A 25,719-nucleotide genomic window follows, 5' to 3' on the forward strand; every position below is an offset into this window, starting at 1 on the left:
GTACAGGTTTGTAGGTTAATTGGCCATTGTAAATAGTTCCATGATTGGGCTGAGACTAAATCGGGGGATTGCTAGGCAGCGCAGCTCGAAAGGCTGGAAGAGCCTATTCCGCGGTGTATGAAAATAAAGCGTCACCCTCTGCCACCAACCCTGGCAGGACATTCCACACACCCACTAACCTCTTGTGTTTAAAAATAACTTGCCACTGAATCCCCTCCCTCCCCCATACGTCCCTTCAATCACCGTAAAGTAGGATAAGATGCTTTCTACGTTGCATTTGTAAAAGTGGAGTGAGGGTGTGATTTAGGGCCTTCTGGTGAACTCCTTTGTCATTGTGAGAAGTTGTCCTAACAGCCAAGGTGACCCCACTGGCAAAGTCTGAAAGTTGTGTTTGCTGCATCTCATCACAGTGGTTGTTTTGAGGAAGTGCCTGAGTGATGTCAGGTGTTTTTTTGTGTGTGGCATGGGCTCTGGCAAATGCTGTTTGCTGTTCCTTCTCCTTGGCTAGCCAGAGCTTTCCACGTGTACAGTGAGGATACACAAGCTTGATGCCCCCTTGCCCCTTAGTTAGCAATGATAGTCCTGTTGTTGTTGGTCAGCAGGATCCTCTCCTAAATGTAAACTGAATCTTCCCTTACCTGCTGTAATAAACACTGAGCTTCTAACTACTGCTGGATTTCACCCCACCCACACACCCACCCCATTCTAGCCCATTCTCTCTATTGACCACAGGCCTCCATGGCCTCCCTTTGCATTATAACACCAAGCCAATTTATCCAGCTCGCTAGCTTACCCCGAATTCCATGTGATTTCAATTTCCAGACCAGTCTAAAGTCCGTGTTGCCAGTATCTACCACCCTGCTCTCTTGATCACCTCTTCAAAAAAAGATACTCAATTCATGAGGCATAATTTCCCACTCTCAAAGCTGTGCTGACTACCCCCAGTCAGTCCTTGCCTTTCAAATACAGATAAGTCCTGCCTATTCCTTTCAGTGATTACTCACCACTGATGTTAAGCCCACCAGCCTGCAGTGTGTTGTTATTGTAGCACTTCTGAAACAAAGGCACATTATTGGCCACTTTCCAGTGTGTTGGTACCTCAACCTTGACGAACATTGATACGGATATGTCTGCCAGGGTCCCAACAATTCTTTTCCTTGCTTCCCACAGCACCCCAGGGTGTACTTAGTCATGCTCTGGAGATCAATCCACCTTTATGTACCTCAGGACTGCCAACATGACCTTCTCAGTTATGGTGATATTTCAGGACCTCACTGTTCTTTTCCCTGAATTCCCTAGTTTCCATCAGCATTTGCAAATGATGGAGATATGCACCGAATGAAACACTTAGCTAAAGCGATGAATGTAGAACACTACAGCACGGTACAGGCCCTTTGGCCCACAAAGTCATGCTGATTTTTTTAAACCTAAATCTATTTATCTAATCCGCATAGTTCTCCATTCTTCTATCAATCTTGTGCCTATCTAAGAGTTCTTAAATACCTTTAATGTATCTGCCTCTACCATCACATGTGCAGGGCACTCCACACACCCACCACTCTGTGTCTAAACAAAAAAAACCTGACATCCCCTCAATACTTTCTTCCAATTGCCTTAAAATTATGCCTCCTGGTATTTGCATGGCAATATATAATTTTGGAAAGTACAACTAAATTATCTTGGGGCCATAATGATCCCAGTGGGCTTAAAGGAGGAGTTACATGGTGTGGAGAGGTTCTTGGCATGTGAATTAAACATTCTCCCATCGCATTCTTCAAGCATTTCCATTCTCAGGTGTGTCACATGCTGAGGTGTCTTGCCGCATGATTCGCAAAAGGCTAGAATGCAGTTGCAGCAAGTGATTGGGTAAGTTTTTATTGATTGGGAAATTGAGTATTTAAAAATAAGGAAGAGTGTGAAAGAAGGTACGGGAACCTCAAGGCCCACAATACCAGATTCAGGAACATTTGTTACTCCTCAACCTATCAGGCTCTTCAGCCAGAGGAGACGACTTCACTCGCCCCATCACTGAACTGTTCCCAAAGCTGATGAACTCGCCTTCAGGGATTCTTCATCTCATGTTCTGGTTACTTATTGCTTTATTATTATTATTATTATTATTTTCTCTTTCTTTTTGTGTTTGCACAGTTTATTTTTCACATTGGTTGTTGTCCATCCTGTTGGGTGCGGTCTTTTACTGATTCTATTGTGTTTCTTGTATTTACTGTGATTGCTCATAAGAAGATGAATCTCAGGTGTTTATATGTACTTTGCTGCATTTACTTTGAAGTTGTGCTTCACTTATTTTGACCTTTTATGAAATCTCATCTGAAGTACTGTGTGTGATGTTGATCACCTTATTTAAAGAAATACGTAAGTACAGAGAACTAGTACTTGCTACTGCAGGATTGTCAAATGCTAATATAAACATAATGTTCTGTTGTGTATGTGTCAACATGATATTCAATGTATTGGCACCATCTAGTGACGAACTGTTAATACTGCAGATATTCAATTTTGTTGAAAGTGGATCAAGCAAGTTGAGCATTTTTCATTTCTGTCTTTATGAGTTGGAAAGTTCCTATCACTTTTGTGAGAGACTGTTATAGTTCAGGTTTGTCATTCAACTGTACACATACCACTGTACAAAACAACATTCTAAACCAAGGTGCACAACACAGTGCATATAACTCACACACATAACACGTAGGGAAATATTACTACTAGTAACTTAAATAATAAAATGCATTTGCTTCATAAGTTTAAAAAAAAAGTAAACAACATAACGCCACTGGCATTTCATGTGTGGTGAGACGTGGGTGGCAGGGAGTTCAGTAGTTTTACAGCCTGGGGGAAGAAGCTGTTTCCCATCCTAACCATTCTTGTCCTAATGCTATAACCATATAACAATTACAGCATGGAAACAGGCCATCTCGCCCTTCTAGTCCGTGCCGAACTCTTACTCTCACCTCGTCCCACCAACCTGCACTCAGCCCATAATCCTCCATTCCTTTCCTGTCCATATAGCTGTCCAATTTAACTTTAAACGACAACATCGAACCTGCCTCAACCACCTCCGCTGGAAGCTCGTTCCACACAGCTACCACTCTCTGAGTAAAGAAGTTCCCCCTCGTGTTACGCCTAAACTTTTGCCCTTTAGCTCTCAACTCATGTCCTCTTGTTTGAATCTCCCCCATTCTCAATGGAAAAAGCCTATCCACGTCAACTCTATCAATCCCCCTCATAATTTTAAACACCTCTATCAAGTCCTCCCTCAACCTTCTATGCTCCAAAGAATAAAGACCTAACTTGTTCAACCTTTCTCTGTAACTTAGGAGGTGAAACCTTGGCAACATTTTAGTAAATCTCCTCTGTACTCTCTCAATTTTATTGACATCTCTCCTATAATTCGGTGACCAGAACTGTACACAATACTCCAAATTTGGCCTTACCACTGCCTTATATAATTTCAACATTACATCCCAACTTCTATACTCAATGCTCTGATTAATAAAGGCCAGCATACCAAAAGCTTTCTTCACCACCCTATCCACGTGAGATTCCACCTTCAGGGAACTATGCACCATTATTCCTAGATCCTTCTGTTCTACTGCATTCTTCAATGCCCTACCATTTACCATGTATGTCCTATTTTGATTAGTCCTACCAAAATGTAGCACCTCACATTTTTCAGCATTAAACTCCATCTGCCATCTTTTAGCCCACTCTTCTAACTGGCCTAAATCTCTGCAAGCTTTGAAAACCTACTTCACTATCCACAACGACACCTATCTTAGTATCATCTGCATACTTACTAATCCAATTTACCACCCCATCATCCAGATCATTAATACATATGACAAACAACATTGGACCCAGTACAGATCCCTGAGGCACACTGCTACACACCCTCCTCCAATCTGACACACAGTTATCCACCACTACCCTCTGGCGTCTCTCATCCAGCCACTGCTGAATCCATTTTACTACTGATATTAATGCCTAATGATGCTATAGTACCCTGCATGATAGTAGGGAGTCAGAGGTTGTTGATGGGATGGGAGGGATCATTGACCCTGCGTGTACAGTGCTCCTGATGAATATCTGGGTGGAAGAGAGACCCTGATGATCCTCTCAGCAGTCCTCCCAATCCTTTGTAGGGACTTGTGCTGAGATGCCTTGCAATTCCTGTACCAGATGCAACTGGCCAGAGCACTCTCGATGGTGCTGCTGTAAAAATTGGTTAGAACGGAGGGATGAGCGTGTCCTCACTCACCTCAGTCTCTTCAGGAAGTGGAGATGCTGCCGTACTTTCTTGACCACAGAGGTGGAGTTGAGGGAATCTATGTGCCCTCCCAGAAACCTGGTTCTCCTAACTCTCTCCCCAGATGAGCCATGACTGTTGGTACGGTGAAGAGTGGTCAGCCTGCATCTTCCCGAAGTCCACAATCATCTCCTTAGTCTTGTCCACATTGAGATTCAAGTTGTTGTTACTCCAGCTGCTCTGTTTCCTCTTTGTACATTGTCTCATCATCGTTGTTATTGAAGTTTCCACTTCAGGAGGAAAATAAAAGTACTGTGGATACTGGTATCTGCAAATAATAACATTAGAAAATGCCGAAAACACAATTAAGGTCAGGTGGCATCTGTGGAAAGAGGAAGTGAATTTCAGTGCTCTCTCCACTCTGCTTCAATGATCTCTCAGAGTCCCAGAAACCAATGACACGACACACCTGATTCTCATAACATTTAAGTATCTAAATGAGCACTTTGTGATGAAATGTTGGTAGATGGATACTAGGTGGCTGGAATGGACCAAGCAGGGTGAAGGGGTTGTTTCTGTGCTAAATGATTATAAAGTCTGTCTTCACCAACACACTCTTCAAACAGCCTATGTTCTTCTAACTGAAGTTATTTAGTACTGAGTTGGGGTCAGTTTTTATGCTGTTGCATCTGTTGGGAAACCCTGCATGAATTTCAAAGCGGAAAAGTGGCAGCCAGTTGCTTTAGACTAGATTTTATGGGAGGTTCCACTTTATTAAAATATTTAATTCATTTCAAGATCTCTTACGATAACAATTTACCATCTGAGGATGTCCATATGAGCATGTCAAGTTACTGGTATTAGTGGTAAAGGGCAAAACAATTATAGGTCTACAATGTAGTACTCGTGCTTGGCTAAAAAGGTTTAATTTTACTGTAAATCTGGTGCCTTTATTTGTGCATCAGTAATTCTGGCATCAGACATCTAGAAAATATGAAATAATCTTGCTCAATGTCAAGCTATTGTGCTGACAGTTATTCCTGGGTTCTGAGCTACACAAATAACAGTTTGATTGAATTTTTGTGCCAACGCTAAAAAGACTCTTGCATAGAAGTTAGCTTATTGTCTCCCAGGATAAATGCTATTGAAGAATTGATGAGCTATACAAATGAGTCTACATTTCTGCCGTCTGCTGGAATCTATATTTCCGTGGTCATGGTCTGAATCTTAGATAGGTACATGGATGATAGGAAAATGGAAGGCTATGTAGGAGACTTGATCTCAGAGTAGGTCAGCACAGCACCGTGGGCTAAAGAGCCTGTACTTTGCTGTAGTGTTTCATGTTCAAAACCCTTCTTACATTGTAACATGATCCATTCGAGTACATAAATAGTAGAATTTGTATGTGAAATTTAAATCCTAACACATTGTTCAAAAAAGAAGAGGTGTTCTCTCTTTATCCCAGCCAATACTTTCCTCTCAAATATCACAAGGATTGATAATCTAATTGATAGCAGTTTTCCTTGCTGCACCTGCTACTGTTGGCTCCCTAATAAGAAGAGGTAACTCGGGCCCTGAAGGCGTGATGCGATAGCTCCCCATTGAGTAAAGTGTTCCACACTCTAGCTAGTTTCATGCAGGGATACAGCTCCTGCGATCTTGACTCCTTCCTGCCATGCTTTTATTTTGGCCAGATGGCAACGTGGCCACATTTGTTTCAAGGTTGTGCACTGTACCTCAGTGTTCAGTTAGAGCGGCTACCCGAAGATTCCATCTTGATCTGAGTGAAGGGTGGTGGTCTGTGTGCAACTTGCATGTTCTCCCTATGAACTTGGGTTTTCTTCCACATCCCAAAAACTGGTTGGCCACTGTTAATTGCCCCATGTGTGTAGTTGTGTGACAGGAATGTAGCGAGAACAGAACAGGATTAGTGTGTGATGAATGTAAATAGGTGCTTGCTATAAGTGTGGACCAAATAGCCAAATTGCTCCATCTCTCTTGGCTCCACACATAGATTACCATTCTGATCTTCCAGAGGACCAATTTTGTCTGTTGCAATCCTTTTGCTTTAAACGTATCTGTAGAATCCCTTAGTATTCTCCGTCACCTTGACTGCTGGGGCAACCTCTTGCCTTGTTTTAGCCATCCTGATTTCTTTAAGTGTTCTGTTGCGTTTTTTATACTCCATAAGCACCTCATTTGGTGCTAACTCCTTGTACCTGCTACGCACCACTTTTTTTTCTTAACCAATATCTCTTGAAAACCAGGGATCCCTAAATCTGTTATCTTGACCTTTTATTCTGACTGGCACCTGCAAGATTTGTACTCTCAAAATGTCACCTTTGAAAGCCTCGCACTTACCAAGTACACCTTTGCTGGAAAACAGCCTGTCCCAATCCACACTTGCCAGATCCTTTCTGATACCGTTAAAATCGGCCTTTCTCTAATTTAGAATCTCAGCCTGCGGACCAGACCTATCTTTTTGCATATTTACTTTGAAACTAATGGCATTATGATCTCTAGGTGTAAAGTGTTCTCCTACACAAACTTCTGTCACCTGCCCTGCCTCATTCCCTAATGGCATACTCTCTCATTGAAACTTCTATGTACTGATTAAGAAAACTTTCCTAAACACATTTGATGAACTCCGTCCCATCTCATCCTTTTACGGTAAGGGAGTCCCAGTCAATACGTGGAAAGTTAAAATCACCCACCATAACAGCCTTTTTTTCTCTTGTATGCGATCTGTCTACAAATTTGTTCCTATATATTATAGCCCATTTAACATGGTCATACCTTTCTTATTCCTCAGTTCCATCCATAACACTTTACTAGTTGAGTTCTCTAGTCTGTCCTGACTGAACACTGCCATGACATTTTCCCTGACAGTAATGCCACTCCTCCTCCTTTAGTCCCTCCTGCTCTGTCGCATCTAAAGCAGCGGAACCCCAGAATATAGAGCTGCCAGTTCTGTCCTTCCTGTAACCAAGTCTCACTAATAGCTACTGTTGTAATGGGCCGATAAGGGGCCTCACATTCAGATGGCTACGTTTAGGACTATTGTTGAATTCGTGGAGGTTACGGAGGACTGGCTGGAGTATGAGGAAAGGTTAGGACACTTTTCCTGTGCTAATGGAATTACTGAGGAGGCTAAGAAGCACTCTATTCTCCTGAGTGTGTGTAGGGCAAAGACTTACAAGCTAATGAGGAATTTAGCCACACCGCAGAAACCGGGGAACATTCCATATGACGAACTGGTCAAGCTCGTGGGGAACCACTACAATCTGAAACCTGTGATAGTCCAACGGTGTAAGTTTCACTGGCGTTTCAGGAAGCCAAGTCAGTCTGTGGCCAATTTTGTAGCCGAGCTTTGGCAGCTGTCGGAGCATTGTGATTTCGGGGCGGTGTTGGATGACATGCTCTGTGATAGATTGGTATGCGGCATTAATAATGACAGCATACAATGCCAGAAAACCCCACCGTTGACTTTCAAGAAAGCCTTGGAGATTTCCCAAGGCATGGAGATGGCTGCTAATACTGTCAAGGATATCGTGAAAGAACATGGGCGGGGGGGGGAGGTCACAATCGGCAGCAGTGCACAAAGTCAGGAGGGAGACTGGTAAACAGGCAAAGCGGGTGGAATGTTTCCGGTGTGGAGGGACGCACTATGCAAATGATTGCAAATTCAAAGACACTGTCTGCCATGCTTGTAGCAAAAAGGGACATTTAGCTAAAAAGTGCAGAAGTTGAAAGGGTAAGATGAAGCCTGGGCAGGGGGAAGCTCGACAGGCTCAGGCAGCCACACACCATCTAGAAGAAGCAGATGAAGAGGCAGTGTGTGCCTACAACATGTTTGCAGTGGAAACAGATGAGGAACCACCTGAACCATATTATGTCACAGTCACTGTCAGGAAAAAGGACATTAAGTTTGAGATTGATTCAGGGGCTACTACATCGGTTATTAGTGAGGAGACCTACAGGAGGACATGGAGATCCAACCTGCCTCCCATTAGACGGTCAAAGCTCAAACTCAGGACCTATACGGGGCAGACCATACCTCATTTAGGAGTGTTATATGTGGACATTTAGCTGGGGGTCAGAAGGCTGAAGCCAGGCTAGTGATAGCTAAGGGCAGGGAGCCTAGTCTTTTGATTCGCAATTGGCTTCGCAAAATCTGGCTTAACTGGCATGAAATTAAGTATACACACACGACGGAGGACATTCTGCAGTGGTACAGTGACGTTTTCAGGGACGAGCTAGGAGCACTGAAGGGCGTGACAGTGAAACTCCATGTCGACCCTGAGGCTACAACATGTTTTTTAAACCCAGGTCGGTGCCCTATGCCATGAAAGGCAAAGTCAAGGAGGAGTGGAACGTTTACAGAGGCTGGGTATTATAGAGTCTGTCCAGTTTTCAAGGTGGGCAGCTCCCATTGTTCCAGTTTTGAAGGCAGACAAAACGGTAAGGATATGTGGGGATTATAAGTTTACGGTGAATCAGGTCTCTAGGTAGAGGAGTACCCATTGCCACGGGTGGATGACCTGTTTGCGACCCTGTCAGGGGGTAAGCTATTCACAAAGCTGGACATGAGTCACACCTACCAACAGCTGCTGCTCGACGAGGATTCAAAGGAGTACGTCACAATTAATACGCACAAGGGGTTATTCAAGTACAATCGCCTGGTGTTTGGAGTGGTGTCCGGCTCTGCCATTTTCCAAAGGACAATGGACACTTGACTGCAGGGCATTCCACATGTAGCAGTGTATCTTGATGATATTTTGATCACGGGGGCTATGGAGGTGGAGCATCTGGCTAATTTAGAACGGGTGCTGAAGAGGCTCTCAGAAGCAGGGCTGCGGTTGAAACGTGGAAAATGTGTGTTCCTGGCATCAAGTGTGACTTACCTGGGACACAAGATCACAGCTGAGGGGCTTTGTCCTGTGGAGGACAAAGTGAGAGCTATTAAGGAAGTCCCAAGCCCTAAGACCGTCACGAAACTTGGATCATTTTTAGGCATGGTGAATTATTATGGCAAGTTTCTTCCTGACCTCTCAAGGGTTTTGACCCCACTGTATAAGCTGCTTCACAATGACACTAAGTGGCAGTGGGGTGAAAAGCAGGAGAAAGCTTTCAAGGAAGTGAAAGAACTCCTCCACTCAGCCAAGCTGCTTGTTCACTATGACCCAGACAAGGAGATCACCCTTGCATGCGATGCCTCGCTCTACGGATTCAGGGCAGTTCTCTCACATGTAATGGAAGACCATTCAGAGAAGCCTATTGGTTTTGCTTCACATACCCTGACAGCTGCTGAGAAGGGATATCCACAGCTAGACAAAGAAGGTCTGGCCATTGTTTTTGCCGTCAAACGCTTTCATCAGTACCTTTATGGATGTGTATTTACAATTTATACGGACCATAAACCACTGATGAGCCTGTTCAGTGAGACTAGATGCATCCCACCGCTAGCCTCAGCCAGGATACAGCGTTGGGCTCTTACATTGTCAGCCTACCAGTATACTATAGTGTACAGAACGGGTGGGGATAATGCAAACACCGATGCGCTGAGTCGACTACCTTTACCTGAGACACCTGCTACTACATATGTGCCTCCAGAAACTGTGTTTTCATTGGATCGGCTGTCAGAGACACCTGTAAAGGCAACCTAGATCAAGCAGTGGACAGAGAGGGACCCAGTCCTGTCCCAAGTCAAGACTTTTCTTTTACAAGGTTGGCCCAGTGTCGTGTAAGGAGAGGTAAAGTCATGCACCCAATGTCAGACTAATCAGAATATGCCACCACCAGCTCCTTTGCACCCATGGGAGTGGCCAGACCACCCCTGGTCTAGGCAACATTTGGACTTTGCTGGCCTTTTTATGGGGCAGATGTTTCTTGTAATGGTAGATGCGCATTCTAAATGGATCGAAGCTCACATCATGAGCAACATCACAGCCCCCTCAACCATAGACAAACTCAGGCAAGTGTTTGCGGTCTACGGGTTGCCTGACACCCTGGTCGCTGATAATGGCCCAGCGTTCACCAGTGAGATGTTCAGTGAGTTCATGCAGCAGAATGGCATTCATCACATTCGGACGGCCCCTTTCCACCCAGCCTCCAATAGTTTGCCTGAGCGGGCTGTTCAGACAGTGAAGGAAGGCCTGTAGCGGATGACAAGGGACTCTCTTAGCATTCATCTTTCACGTTTCCTGTTTAAATACTGCCTCACGCCACAGACTACAACTGCCCACACTCCAGCAGAGATGCTGATGGGGCGTAGGCCCAAGTCAAGATTGGACCTGCTGCACCTGGACATGAAGGCAAAAGTGGAGAGAAAGCAGGAAAAGCAGAAGGAGGGACATGATCAACATGCGCGAGAGAGGCAGTTAAAACCAGATGACAATGCCTATGTGAGAAACAAAAAACCCTCACCAGTGGTGCCTGCTGGGTCACTGGGGGTAGTGCGCAGATCACAGCACGCTCATAAACCTCCTGACAGACTGAATCTTTGATGGAACAGTTTCTTTTTTGTTGTTAGATTGAATGTTGAATCTGTCATGTTTTCTGGCTGTTTTCCATTGGTAAACTGTTGCTGAGATACGAGTATAAATTTTCAGGAGTACGCAAGTTAATAACACCACTGTTTTTATTTCCTAGTTTTTACATTTGGGGAATGTTGGATTTTAAAGGGGGAGAAGTGTTGTAATGTGTGCATTATTAAAAGTAAGTTAATACTAATTAGGATAATGGGACGAGGATGCAGTTTAACTTCCATTCTTTTTACTTCCGGTGCTTTGTATATAGTGTTCCTGCCATGCCATACGGGTTCTGAAAGCCTCTGTATGTACATAATGGCTTTGACGTTTGACATAAAGTTGTTTCTTTGGGCATAAAGTTGTTTCTTTGGGCATGAAGTTGTTGAGTGTGCCTTTTCAAAGTAGAAGTTACCACAGCTACAATATCATAATTCCATGTGTTGACCCATGCCCTGAGCTCATCTGCCTTTCCTGTGTTACTACTTCCATTGAAATATACATAGTTCAAGACATTAGCCAGTCCATGCTCAATCTTTTTCTTTCTGACTTTGTCTGAGGTCTTAACAACACTTCTCTCCACAACCTCTCCACTATCTGTTCTGGCACTCTGATTCCCATTCCCCTGCAACTCTAGTTTAACCTCTCCCCACCCCCAGTGTAGCTATTACGTAACGTTTTCCTTTATCTGGACTGAGACTTTCAATGTCTGGGGGGAAAAAAACAGTTCACTTAGTCGTTGGCATTCCTGGGTGTCAACTTCTCTGAAGAGTTATCCGAAACCCAACATATTGATTCAGCTATGAAGAAGGCAATCCAGCAGCTATGTTTCAAGACTAGCAAATATCTACAGATGTGCCATGGAGAGCATTCATCACCATCTGGGATGGAGGGGCCAAAGCATAGTTTTGGAAAAAGCTGCAAAAGGTTGTATCCGTCAATAAGGACCCCCATCAACTGGAACATTCTGTCTTCTCATTACTGCCATTAGAGAGGAGGTGCAGAGTTCAAAGATGCACATACTTAATGTTTTAGGAATAACATCTTCCCCTCTACCATCAGACGTCTGAATGGACTATGAATCAACCCATGAACACCATCTCACTAATATTTGCTCTCTTTGCAATACTTATTTGATTTATTTTTATACTCCCCCCTCCCCCCTCTCCGTCCCTCTCCCCCTCTCCTCCTCTCCGTCCCTCTCTCCCCTCCTCCCCCCCGCCCCCCCTTATTGGTAACTCCTGTACTTAGTGTATCAGTGAATATATGTTTGTGGTCTTCTGCTGCTATAGCCAGTCCATCTCAAAGTTCAACATATTGTGTATGCTCTTCTGCATACTACTGTTGTAACATGTCGCTAGTTGAGTTGGTCTCCTTCCTGTCAGCTTGAACCTGTCTGGCTGTTCTCCTCTGATCTCTCTCACTAATACGGCATTTTCACCCATAGAATTGCAGCTCACTGGATTCTTTTTGCACCATTCTCCGTAAACTCTGGAGACCGTTGTGCCTGACAGTCCCAGTAGATGAGCAGGTTTCTGAGATACTCAAACCACCCCATATGGTACTAGCAATCATTTCACGGCCAAAGGCACTCCGATCATAATTCTTCCCCATTCTCATGTTTGTCCTGGCTACAGCTGAACATCTTGACCATGTCTGCATGCTTTAATGCTTTTGAGTTACTGCCACATGATTGGCGATTAGATGTTTACATTAACAAGCAGGTGTAAATAATAGAAGCCACAGTGTGTAATTTTATTATGATTTATGGTATATTATGTATTGCACTGTAATGCTGCTGCAAAACTACGAATTTCACGAAATATGTCAGTGATAATAAACTGGATTCTGATTCTAATCATCTAAGAAGTTCATATAGTCAGTGGAAATGTTGGTGAAAGGCTTTTAAAAGGAAAAACTAATGAAGTTCCCATTGCATGCCATAGTATTTGATCTGAACCGTTACTGATTTTTTTTTCTAATCCAAGCCTGTTCCTTTAGATTGTTGTTGTCAATGGAAATCCACACAAATTGTACTGACTTTTAAACTGTCAAAGGCAGTGACAGCTGCCAATAAATTTCAGGATTTTCAGGTTTTGTTTAAATAATATATTGCATTAGAGCAAAACATTGATGTTTGAAATATAATGTTTCGAGCTTGATGGTGTGGACTGAGCTTGAAAATTTACAAGTGCCTGCACAGTATACCGTACCTTCTGACACATTTATAGCAAGATGTGTGAAAATCTTTTCTGTGACTAAAGAAATGTGCTATGGATGATAGATGAGAGTGGGAAAACTCCAACACGGAATACCAATCACAATTTATTGATCAGCCTTTGCTCAGTGAGTACTTTTAGGGTAGGAAGATTGATAGTCTACCCTGATTCTCCACTGCAGTACTTAGTATGCTGGAATTTCGGAAGTGCCACCTTTAAGTCAAAATCTAAAACCTCGGCTCCCTCAGATAAACGTAAAAGGTCTGATCACCGATGATGTAGGTGGTGGTTGTTCCTCTCTGCGCCTTGTGGCATATCGGGAGGCAACTTTGCTGTTTCTTTAGCATTTTTCTGTTTTTTTTATGAGATTGAGTTGCTAGCTCAACAATCAACCTAGCACGGATGGAAAGCATGCAAGGAGCTGGCCGGATTTGAACCGGGCCCTCTCCCCTCAAAGTCCAGCGCGGATGCCACCACACCACTGGTCAGCTGATGATGTGGGTAATGATAGGTTAAGCAAGCTAGAGCTTTGCTCTTTGGAGCGGAGGATGAGAGGTGACTTAATAGAGCTGTATAAGATGATGAGGCGTAGATTAAGTGCATAGCCAGAAACTTTTTATCCCCCAGACAGAAATGGCCACTATGAAGGGGCATAATTTTATGGGGAATGGAGGGAAGTATGGGGGGGGGGTGGATATCGGAGATAGGTTTTATTTACATAGAGGGGGGTGGGTGCATGGAACACACTGCCAAGGTGGTGGTCCAGGAAGATTTGTAGAAGGCTTTCAAAAATGCAGAGACAATCCTGAGTGAGGTTTGGGCGACATCAGATGCACCTCTACTCTAGCAGTGTGTGCAAGACATTACTTCCTACCAGCAAACTCCAATTGCATGAATGGCAGCAATGCTTCACTACCAGATGAGCTCAACACCTATGCTCGCTTAGAAAGGGAGAATATAACTACGGCTGTGAAGATCCCTGCTGCACCTGGTGACCCTGTGATTTCTAACTTGGAGGCCAATGTTAGGCTGTCTTTAAGGAGCGTGAACCCTCAGAAGGCAGCAAGCCCTGATGGAGTACCTGGTAAGGGTCTGAAAACTTGTGCCAACCAACTGGTGGGAGTATTCAAGAACATTTTCAACCTCTCACTGTTACAGTCGGAAGTTCCACCTGCTTCAAAAAGACAAAAATTACACCAGTGCCCAAGAAAAGTAGTGTGAGCTGCCTTAATGACTACCGCCCAGAGGCGCTCACATCTATGGTGATGAAATGCTTTGAGAGGTTGGTCATGGCTAGAATGAACTCTTGCCTCAGCAAGGACCTGGACTCACTGCAATTTGCCTATCACCATAATAGGTCTACAGCAGACACAATTTTAATGGCTCTTCACATGGCCTTAGATCATCTGAACAGTACAATGCTGTTCGTTGACTGTAGCTCAGTGTTTAGCACCATCATTCCCACAGTTCTGATCAATAAGCTACAGAATCTGGGCCTCTGTATCTCCCTCTGAAATTGCATTTTCGACTTCCTAACTAGAAGACTACAATCTGTGCAGATTGGTGATAATATATCCTCCTTGCTAATGGTCAGCACCGGTGCACCTTGGGTGTGTGCTTAGCCCACTTCTCTACTCCCTCTATACCCGTGACTGTATGGCTAGGTATTGCTCCAATACAATCTATAAATTTGCTGATGATACAATCATTGTTGGTAGAATCTCAGATGGAGCTGAGAGGGTGTACAGGATATACCAGCTAGTTGAGTGGTATTGAAGCCACAACCTTGGACTCAATGTCAGTAAGACGAAGGAGCTGAATGTGGACTTCAGGAAGGATAAGATGAGGGAACACAAACTAATCCTCATAGAAAGATCAGAAGTGGAGAGAGTGAGCATTTTCAAGTTCCTGGGTGTCGGGATCTCTGAGGATCTAACTATGTCCCAACATATCAATGCAACTATAAAGAAGACAAGAAAGCAGCTATGTTTCATTAGGAGATTGAGGGGATTTGGTTTGTCAACTGAAACACTCAAAAATTTCTATAGATGTACCGTGGAGAGCATTCTGATTGGCTGCATCACTGTCTGGTATGGGGTGGCTGCTGCACAGAACTGAAAGAACCTGAAGAAAGTTGTAAGATTAGCTCAATCTTGGGTAGTAGCCTCCCTGGTATCCAAGACCTCTTCAAGGAGTGGTGCTTCAGAAAGGCAACGTCCATTATTAAGGACCTCCTTCACCCAGGGCATGCCCTCTTCTCATTGTTACCATCAGGAAAGAAGTAGAGAAGCCTTAAGGCACACACTCAGCCATTCAGGAACAGCTTCTTCCCCTCCGCAATACGGTTCCTAAATGAACATTGAATCCATGAACACTACCTCACTTCTTTTAATATATATAATTTCTGTTTTTGCACTTTTTAATATATTCAATATATACATATATAGTTACTGTAGTTGATTTACTTACTTTTTCTTTCTATATTATCAAGTATTGCATTGTACTGTTGCTGCTAACTTAACAAATTTCTCGACACATGCCGGTAATAATAAACCTGAGTCTGAGACGTATCAAGGACATTTAATAAACTCTTCAATAGCCACATAGATGGTAGAAAACTGGTGGGTTACATAGGAGGGAAGGATTAGATTAAAATTAGAGTATGTTAAAATGCTTGGCACAACCTTGTGGGGCAAAAGGTCTGTATTATGCTGTAATGTTCTATGTTAATATTTATTCCTCGCCTAACATTACAGTTCGGCTATTAACACCCTGCACTTTGTAGGAATTTCCTGCGTGTAATTTGGCTGCAATAATGCATCTGCCACAGTGTTTCAGTGTGTATAGAATTGGTTATAAAATGTTTGAGTTCTGAGTTTGGGAAAGGTGCTAAATAAATGCAAGTCTTTCTCATTCTGCCTATTTTCTTGTTACCTCCTTGTAGGTTTCCGATATTCAAGAAAAAATCGACTTTGAAAGTCGGATGCGGGAAGGGACTTGTAAGCTTCTTGCCGTGTCCACTCAGCGGGATCAGGTGCTACATGCTGCCAAAAATCTGCTGACGTGCAGCGCTCGCATCATCCGTTACAGGGCCGAGTTGCAGAAGCACTCAGAAGGCCAGATCCTGGCCAAGGTGTCAGGGAGGTATGTTGGAACTGAACATCTTTTAGATTTATTCTCCGTTTGCTGTTTGTTTCTTTATTTGACTTTTCTTCAAGCAAAGATTAGTTTTATTTGTTAAATGTGCATTGAAAAATATGGTGAAATGCGTCATTTGCAATAATGAACAACACAGTCCAAGGATGTGCTGGGGGCAGTCCATGAGTCGCCGTGCTTCTGGTGTCAACTTAACATGACTACAGCTTACTGACCCTAATCTGTCTGTCTTTGAAATCTGGGAGGAAACCAGAGCACAGGGAAACAAACCCATGTGGTGACTGAGAGAATGTACAAACTCCTTATAGAAAGCTGCAAAAATTGAACTGTGATCCAAGTGTTGCACGAGCCACTAATGTGCTCGAGCAACATTAATATGTCACCCTGTGCATTGATGTGCATTTACAGCTTTCACATGATTTCAGAAAAAGCCCAAATAACTGCCTTAAAACATGTTCAAGTTGTATTGCCCTAATGGATATTTTATGTAACAAATACTACTTTATTTTTGCTGAACTAGTATCTGTGTGAAAGCTTCCAACCTCGCCTCCATCCTGAATATTGTAGATAAAGGGTGCTATTTGAAGCCATGTATGTTTGAAAATGTATACTATTAAAAGCCAAGCAATATATCTGAAAAGTACAATCTGTTTGATGTTTCAGAAAAGGAATACTGCTTTCAGACAACTTTTTTTTTTAAATGAAATGTGCCTCAAGGGCTAACTTGCTTAATGCCAGTGAAACAAATATCCCTTTATTCTTGAAATATTGGAAAAAGGCCTTATGTAATTGCACTATTGTGACTTGTTGGGAATGGCACATCTCATAAAAGTTGTAAAGAAATGCATCTACAGTATGAAATGGTGCAGCACTGCAGCTTTGAGCTGTGTTTTAATAGCTCGCCCTTTCTAGTTAATATTCTTGAAGTTATGCTTAGTATTTAGGCCATAAGATATAGGAGTACATTTGGGCCATTCAGGCCATCTAGTCTGCTCCATGGTTCAATCATGATTTCTTTTTCTTTCCACAGGTCTTCAGACACTGAGACAAAAGAGCGTGTGCCATGTTCTGGAAAAGTTGCAATATCTGGTGCTTTTATTTATTCCACATCTTGATTTACTTTACTTCTCTGGTTACAAAGGTCTCTATATGAATGCCAGGGTCGTGCTTCATCCCATGCACTGCTCCCACGTGCCTTTGATGTTTGATACAGCACAGAACGGGCCCTTCTAGCCCTTCAAACTGCACCACCCCGCAAACCCGATTTCACCCTAACCTAATCATGGGACAATTTACAATGACCAGTTAACCTACCCAGTATGTCTTTGGAGTGTGGGAGGGAACACGGGGTGGACATACAGACCCCTTTACAGATGATGCTGGTATTGAACTCTTGACGCCACAGTAGCACAGTGGTTAGCACAATGCTATTATATGTCCTGAGGCAATGGTTTCAGTGTTGTCCTGGCTAACTGTCCAGCCTTATCTCCATAAGCAAGTTAATCTGAAACCCTGTATCCTGACTTGCAGAGCTGCCTTTACCGAGTAGCCCTGTATTCACTGATCTGTTTGCTCTTGGTTACCTCAATGCTTGCCTTTGTGCTCCAGCTTCTGCATAGGCTCACCCCTTCCTAATCTCAGGTCTGCAATCCTTGGACGTATTGGCCCTCATTCCATTTGGGCCTCTGTGCATTTCCCCATTCACTCCACTAATTCCTGCCCTGCAGTCAGTCATCCAGGTAACAAACACTTGAATTCTTTCTCTAAGCCTCTTAGCATCTGTCTTTAAGAATATTGTATAAACCTACCTTCGTCATCAAATCTCTGGTCAACTGACCCATTGTCCTCTCCTACAATGCAACTTGGTGCACAAGTGCAGTTTGAACTGTATGTTAATAGCTCGCCCTTTCCAGCTAGTGACAATGACTGTCTGATCTCTCTCCTCTGAACCAATTTGGGATATCTTTCATGTTAGAGATACAAGTACATCTTAATCATTTTGATATTTTCCCCACCTGATGTTTTTGGTAGTAATGTTGTTTGTACTTTTGTTTCTAAATATCCCAGTAATATTGTCAGGCACTGATCCCCGTTCACAGAGTGCTACAGGGAAAATGACCATCGGCATCGTAATGTGGCTTCCAGTTGCTCTACCCCATGAGGCCACCATTGACTGCTGTTACTGACGTATATAATTGATGCTTCCTATTGTACATTGACACTCTCCAACTACTGGTAGTGCACCAGTATCCCAGATTTTGTGAGATTCCTCGATCATGTAAAATTTGTCTAAAGTTGATCTACAGATTTCTTCATTTATTCCTTTGTGTTTTGTGATTATAAAGAGCCAATACATTCTTGCTGTTGTAGGTATCCGAATTCCATTAATGTGGAAAGACTCGGATCACTTTAACTACCGTGGCAGTAAGTAATTAAAACTATCATTTGTTTTTGACACTTATCTCTTCCTGATCTATTTTCTGGCACTAATCTCACCCTCTTGTATTGTAGGGAGCCAGCGCTTTGCTGTGTTCTGCCTCCTGAAGATTGAAGCTCAGATTTTTGACACAGAGATGGTCATCGTAGATAAGGCTCTCACTGACATCTGCTTTGAGGATTTGATGATTTTGTGAGTACTTTTAATATGTTTCTACTTCACTTATCTACAGTATGAGCCATAAACAAATTAAGGGAAATATGTAGTTTAATTTCTATTTTGTACATTTTCAAGAAGGAAAGATCTGCATTTGTATCCCACTTTTCACAATTTCAGGATAACTGAAAATCCAGCCAGGAAGCCATTAAGGGACTGTCACTGTTCATACGTAGAAAACACAGAGACCCATCTATGCATAGCAGGATCCCAGAAAAAGAAGTGGCAGAGTTGACCAGGTTATTTGTTTTAGGGGTTGTTTGAAGGGTGAATAAATGGTAGGTCACTGGGAGGATCTCTACTACTATTCCTCCATGAGTAGCATGATGGAATCTTCTATGCCTCCCAGTAAGATGGAGTTTAGCATGATTTGAGTATTCTTATTCCGTAGTGTGTTTTTTTTTAAGGAAAGAATCTCTTAAATTGTTGGAAGAGAAGGGGATAAGAGACGAGCATCAATTCTCATGCAATAAGTGCATAAAAACATGCCGGAAGTAACACTAGAAAGACCTAAAAAAAATAAAAGTGTCTTACACTTAGAGATACATCAGTTACAGGCCCTTCTGCCCAACAAACCCACACTGCCCAATTGGACTCATGTGACCAGTTAACCTACCAACCCATAAATATTTGGAATGTGGAAGCACCCAGAAGAAGCCCACGCAGTCACGGGGAGACTATACAAACTCCATACAGATAGCAGCAGGAATTGAACCCAGTCATGAGCACTGTAATAGCATCACGCTAATCTCCACTCTACAGTGACACCCAGGGCAACCACAGCACGGAACTCTTTGCTGAGTAAAAAGCATATAGTTTACAGAAAGAACTTTTTGGCCTCAACACTAAGTGGTACGTGTGGCGTAAATCTAATACTGTGCATCAGCCAGGTAATACCATCCCTACTGTAAAGTATGGTGGAGGTAGCATTGTGCTATGGGGATGCTTTTCAGGAACTGGAAATCTGGTCAGGATTGATGGGAAGATGAATGCTGCAAAATACAGAGATCTTGGATAAATTCCTGCTAGCCTTTGCGAGAAAGCTTAAACTAAGGAGTAAGTTTGTCTTTCAGCAGGACAACAACCCAAAGCACAGTGCCAGTTCAATCATGGAGTGGTTTCAAATAAAGAAAATTGGTGTTCTTGAGTGGCCCAGGCAGAGTCCTGACCTTAGCCCAATCAAACATCTCTGGCAAGACCTCAGGATTGCCGTCCACCAGAACTCCCCAACTAACCTAGCACAGGTTGAGCAATTTTGCAAGGAGGAAGGGGAAAACCTTGCTCCGTCACATTGTGCAAAGTTAATAGAGACTTATCCAAAAAGAATACTGGCTTGAATAGCTGCAAGAGGTGGTTCAACTAAGTACTGAGCACAGGGGAACAAATACTTTTGAACTGCTGACCTTTCAGTTGAACTTTTAGTTTTTCATGCTTTGCAGTTTTTCCTTTTTTTTTGGGCTCTACTGTGGGGGGAAGAAAACATGAGATTCACAAATAAAAATTCTCAGTTAAATTGATAAATCCCTGGATGTAATACTCATTTATGTGAACAAAAGGTTGGGCACTGAATACTTTTACAAGGCAAACAACAGGAAATCTGCAGATGCTGGAAATTCAAGCAACACACATCAAAGTTGCTGGTGAACGCAGCAGGCCAGGCAGCATCTCTAGGAAGAGGTACAGTCGACGTTTCAGGCCGAGACCCTTCGTCAGGACTAACTGAAGGAAGAGTTAGTAAGAGATTTGAAAGTGGAAGGGGGAGGGGGGGATCCAAAATGATAGGGACATTGACTTCTCTAGCTTCCGCTAATGCCCCACCTCCCCCTCTTACCTCATCTGTTATTTATTTTTATACACACATTCTTTCTCTCACTCTCTTTTTTCTCCCTCTGTCCCTCTGACTATACCCCTTGCCCATCCTCTGGTTTCCCCCCCCCCACCCCCCGTCTTTCTCCCCGGACCTCCTGTCCCATGATCCTCTCATATCCCCTTTGCCAATCACCTGTCCAGCTCTTGGTTCCATCCCTCCCCCTCCTGTCTTCTCCTATCATTTTGGATCCCACCCTCTCCCTCCCACTTTCAAATCTCTTACTAACTCTTCCTTCAGTTAGTCCTGACGAAGGGTCTCGGCCTCAAACATCGACTGTACGTCTTCCTAGAGATGCTGCCTGGCCTGCTGCGTTCACCAGCAACTTTGATGTGTGTTATTTTTACAAGGCACTATATTTAATAGTTCAGCACAGACTAGATGGGCCAAATGGCCTGTTTCTGTGTTCAATGGCTCTATCTATCAAACCAAAATATGAATTGAAATCTAATCACAAGATTAAGTTAGAAGTTGAAATGTAAACATTTAAAAAATAGTTTTATTTTAAATGTGGAATTTTTATATAATTTTCTGAGAACTGACCGTCCATAATTCCTTTTGAGAGTCATGAAGGTTGTTAAGAAGTATTTGTGTATACTTCCTACAAAATGTACAAAGTGTGAGTTTATTTTTGAGATTTATTTATTAAATAAGCAAGGGCTTCATAACTTTATTGATTTCACAGACTGTTAGTGAATATTGTTCCTTTGGAGGTACAGGGAGTCAGTGGCCACATCTAGATTCTGGTTTTAATTGTAATGTTTGTATACTATCCTGTTTCTTCCATTTTTGACAATGAGCACTGTTGCATCAGTAAGTACAGTATTACCATGTCATTAAAAGATGACAAATTATTAGGCAATGTGGAATTTAGGTTAGTTCCAGCAAGTTCTTCAAAGTGTTTGTAATAAGAGATGTTGTTCACGCAGAAGGAATACTGGAACAATAAAAACAAACTAGCAACCTCTGGAAATTTGTATCTTGAGGTGCATTTTTTTTTTGGAACCTAGTTTGGCAACAGACTGTGGTGACGTTGCTCACTAATTTTTGTAAATTAGTATATCTTTTCTCATTTTTGCTAATTTCTATGCAGCAATGATGTGAAGCCAGATTTTGAGTTGAAAGTGGAATTGTACAGCTGTTGCATGAATGAAGATCCTTCCATTGCCAACACTCCCAAGAGACTAGCCAGAAAACTAAGCAACTCTCTCACCAGGTCAACTGGAAAGAAGCTAATGACCACTGTGGAGAGTGGTGACCTTGATGCCCTCCTGCTGACCAACCCAGTCGCGGCGTAAGTCCTTTTCAAAACTCATTATGCTTTAACTACGCATTATTGGAGGGAAATAAACAGTTAATGTTTCTGGCCGAGACCACCTATTTCCCAATGGCCACCCATTTTAATTTTACTTCCCAATCTGACGTGACGGTCCATAGCCTGTTTTACTGCTGCAAAGATGCCACTCTCTGGAGCAACATTTGGGTAGCCTCCAACCTGATGGCATGACTATCAATTTCTCTAATTCTGGTAATTTCTCATCACTCTTCCCCCTTCTCTCTTTTTCCATTCCTGTTCTGGCTCCCCTCTTACCCTCTCTATTCTCCTCACTTGCCCATCATCTTCCTCTGATTACCATTCTTCCTTTCCTCCCATGGTCCACTGTCCTTTCTCATCAGATTCCTTCTTCAGCTTTTTACCTTTTCCACCCATCACCTTGCAGCTTCTCATTTTACCTCCGCTCTTCCCTACTCGCCCAACTTCCTCCTCACCTGGTTTCACCCATCACCTGTGAATTTGTACTCATTCCCCTCCCTCCTCCTTCTTATTCTGGCTCCTGCCCCTTCTTTTCTAGTCCTGTCGAATGGCCTGAAACACCAACTGTTTATTTCCCTCGCAATTTTTATGTATTGCTCAAGATTTACAACATTTGCAGAATCTCTTGTGTTTAACATTTAAAACTGAAGTATTTTAAAGCCCTTAAATAGGGAGAGGGACAGGTCAGTAATAATAATTTTTGGGAAATGTTAAGCAGGTCAGGTGTTTCCAGCATTTTCTGTTTCTGATTCATATTTCCAGCATCTTTATCAGAACTCTATCAAAATATTAAAAAAACAAGTTCTGAGGGTGATGGGGTGATGTTACATTTACGGGTGACTCTAATGATTAATGGATTACAGGAAAGTGAATGCATTGAGTCATTGAATGGTTGTTTTATTTTGACCCAGTATGTTAATGCACCAATAAGAGGGGAGGCCTGTCTAGATTTGATATTCTGTAATAATATGGATAGAATTTTTAGGTTCAGAAGTTGTTGAGCCTTTAGGAACAAGTGATCATAGCATTGTTAGTCTAAGTTTTTTGGCAGAGTATATCAGTAAAAACCAAGGCCATTAAATTGAGTTTCAGAAAAGCAAACTTTGTGCAGATGCGGCAAAGACCTCAGAAAGTAAACCGGGAGGGTCTGCTTGACGTTGAGGAACAATGGGGTGATTTAAAGAGGTAATACATGCAGTGCAGGAAACATTCATACCCAAGGTCAGGAGAAGTGATAAAAACAATAGATCAACTACATGGATGAATAAAGATATACATTAAAAATGATTGAAGAAAAGTCAACTATATAAAAAAACAGGAAAAATTGTCATGGTGTTTTCTGTAGAGCTTTAGTCAAAAGGGAAATTCAGATTGCCAAAAGGCAGGTTGAGAAGGTTATTGCTGAGATTGACACCAAGACGTATTTTCAATATTTTAGTGGTTTAAAAAAAAGTCGAGGAAGTTAAGTGTATTAGGAGTAATAGTGAGGTGTTTAAATTATGCAGTGAAAGACGTAGCGACATACAAGTTAAGAGTATCCGTTAAAGTATTTACCTGTGAAGATGTTAGCAATGTGCCAGTAAGTATAAAGAAAAATAAGGTTGTCTTAAGTGACTTGAAGATCTTAGAAACTGTTGTCCTGCTTTGGCTGAAAACGCAGGAAGTTAATAAATCTCTGGGGCCAGACAGCATATATCGAAGGGTACTTAAAGAGGTCTAATTATATACACAAACCTTTAATGTGTATTTTTCAAAAGTTATTGAAGACTGATGAAATCCCTAATGACTAGAAATGGGCTAATGTTGTCCTGATATACAAGAAGGGCAACTGCACTGACCCTGGTAAATATAGACCAGTAAGGTTAATGTGTATCGCAGGCAAGGTGATGGAAACAATAATAAAGAATGAGATGGAAAAGCAACTGCTAAGAACAGGCACGTTAGCAGAAAGCCAGCATGGGTTCAGAAAGGGGAAATTGTGTTTTACTGATATGCTGGAGTTCTATGAAGAGGCAACTAAAATTTATGATAACAGTAGAGTGGTTGATATCACTTACTTGGACTTTCAGAAAGCTTTTGACAAGGTACCCCACAAGAGATTAATAATCAAATTACAGAAGGTAGGGATTCAGGGTAAGGTGTGTGAATCAGTGCAGAATTGGCTCAAAAACAGAAAACAATGAGTTATAGTGAGAGACAAGAGGAAGTCTAAGCAACACACACAAAATGCTGGAGGAACTCAGCCAGGTAGTATCTATGGAAAAGAGTGCAGTCAACGTTCCAGGCTGAGACCCTTCAGCAGTACTGGAGGGGGAAAAAGATGAGTAGAGTTAAAAGGTGGGGAAGGGGAGACAGAAACGCAAGGTAACAGGTGAAACTGAAAGGGGGAGGAGTGAAGTAAAGAGCTGGGAAGTAGATTGATGAAAGCGATACAGGGCTGGAGAAGGGGGAATCTAATAGGGTTCCTGTATGTCTTCTGACGGACAGAAGACATATACTTTTGGGTTCATATGCTGTGTCCGTGCTGCCGGTGTGGCCTGCTGTATATCGGTGAGACCCAATGTAGATTGGGAGACTGCTTCGCTGAACACCTATACTCTGCCAGAAGAAGTGGGATCTGCCAGTGGCCACCCATTTTAATTCTACTTCCCATTCCCATTCCAATACGTCAATCCATGGCCTCTACTGTCATGATGGGAGCACACTCAGGCTGGAGGAACAACACCTTATATTCCATCTGGGTAGCCTCCAACCTGATGGCATGAACATCGATCTATTGAATTTCTGGTAATGGCCACCTCTCCTTCACCATTCCCCATCCCCTTTTCCCTCTTTCACCTGATCTCCCTGCCTGCCCATTGTCTCCCTCTGATGCTCCTCCCCACCTCTTTTCTTTCTTCCATGGCCTTCTGTCCGATGAGATTTCCCCCTTCTTCATCCTTGTATCTCTTTCATCAACCTACTTCTTAGATCCTTACTTCACCCCTTTCCCCTCCTGGTTTCACCTATCACCTGGTGTATCTCCCTCCCCTCCCCTCACCTTTTAAATCTACTGTTTTTTTTTTCTCTCCAGTCCTACTGAAGGGTCTCAGCCTGAAATGTTGACTGTACTCTTTTCCCAGAGTTTCACACTAGTGGTTGTTAAAAGTGGGGTTCCACAGGGATCGACTTTGGGCCTGCTGCTGTTTTTAATTTACATCATGCTTTGACTAAGCACATAACAAATAAACTAGTAAAGTTTGCCGATGATGCAAAAATAGGGGAATGGGCTGATAACATTCAGGCAGCAGAATCAATACAGAGTCAATCTAAACAAAATCCAGATATGGGCTGATAGCAGATGAAATTAGTATGAGTAAGTGTAAAGTATTTAATATAGGAAGTAGAAATATTAGATATAAATATATAATTGGAGTTTGGGCGGGGTGGGGGATGGTCTTGAGTTAGAAAGTGTATGAGAAGGATTTGGCCATCCTGGTAGACTCACCACTTTCAACATATAGACAATGTACAGAAGCAGTTAGGAAGGCTAATAGAATGTTGGACTATATAATGCACTCAGTGGAGTTCAAGTCAAGAAACGTTCTCCTAAGCTGTATAATGCGCTTGTGAGGCCACAGCTTGAATACTGTACACAATTTTAGCCTCCATATTGTGTGAGGAATGTGAAGGCATTGAAGAGACTCCAAAGAAGGGTGACAAGACTCATTCCAGGTCT

General features: G+C 42.6%; 1 protein-coding gene across 3 annotated transcripts in view; it reads left to right on the top strand.

Annotated features, from left to right (window-relative positions):
* The window catches only part of LOC134358702 (rhotekin-2-like), a 54,597-nt gene that overhangs the window by 3,335 nt on the left and 25,543 nt on the right, over nucleotides 1–25,719 (top strand). For 2 of the 3 annotated variants that reach the window (XM_063071159.1, XM_063071160.1), the window contains exons 2-6: nucleotides 15,955–16,154; nucleotides 17,197–17,255; nucleotides 18,537–18,590; nucleotides 18,678–18,795; nucleotides 21,780–21,980. In XM_063071159.1, coding sequence (XP_062927229.1) covers nucleotides 15,955–16,154; nucleotides 17,197–17,255; nucleotides 18,537–18,590; nucleotides 18,678–18,795; nucleotides 21,780–21,980 — 632 coding nt within the window. Of the gene's footprint in view, nucleotides 1–15,954; nucleotides 16,155–17,196; nucleotides 17,256–18,536; nucleotides 18,591–18,677; nucleotides 18,800–21,779; nucleotides 21,981–25,719 lie in introns of those variants that run through there. The other variant, XM_063071161.1, reaches the window with a different exon arrangement.

This window comes from Mobula hypostoma, chromosome 19 (assembly GCF_963921235.1).
Source record: "Mobula hypostoma chromosome 19, sMobHyp1.1, whole genome shotgun sequence".
Taxonomy (NCBI): Eukaryota; Metazoa; Chordata; class Chondrichthyes; order Myliobatiformes; family Myliobatidae; genus Mobula; species Mobula hypostoma.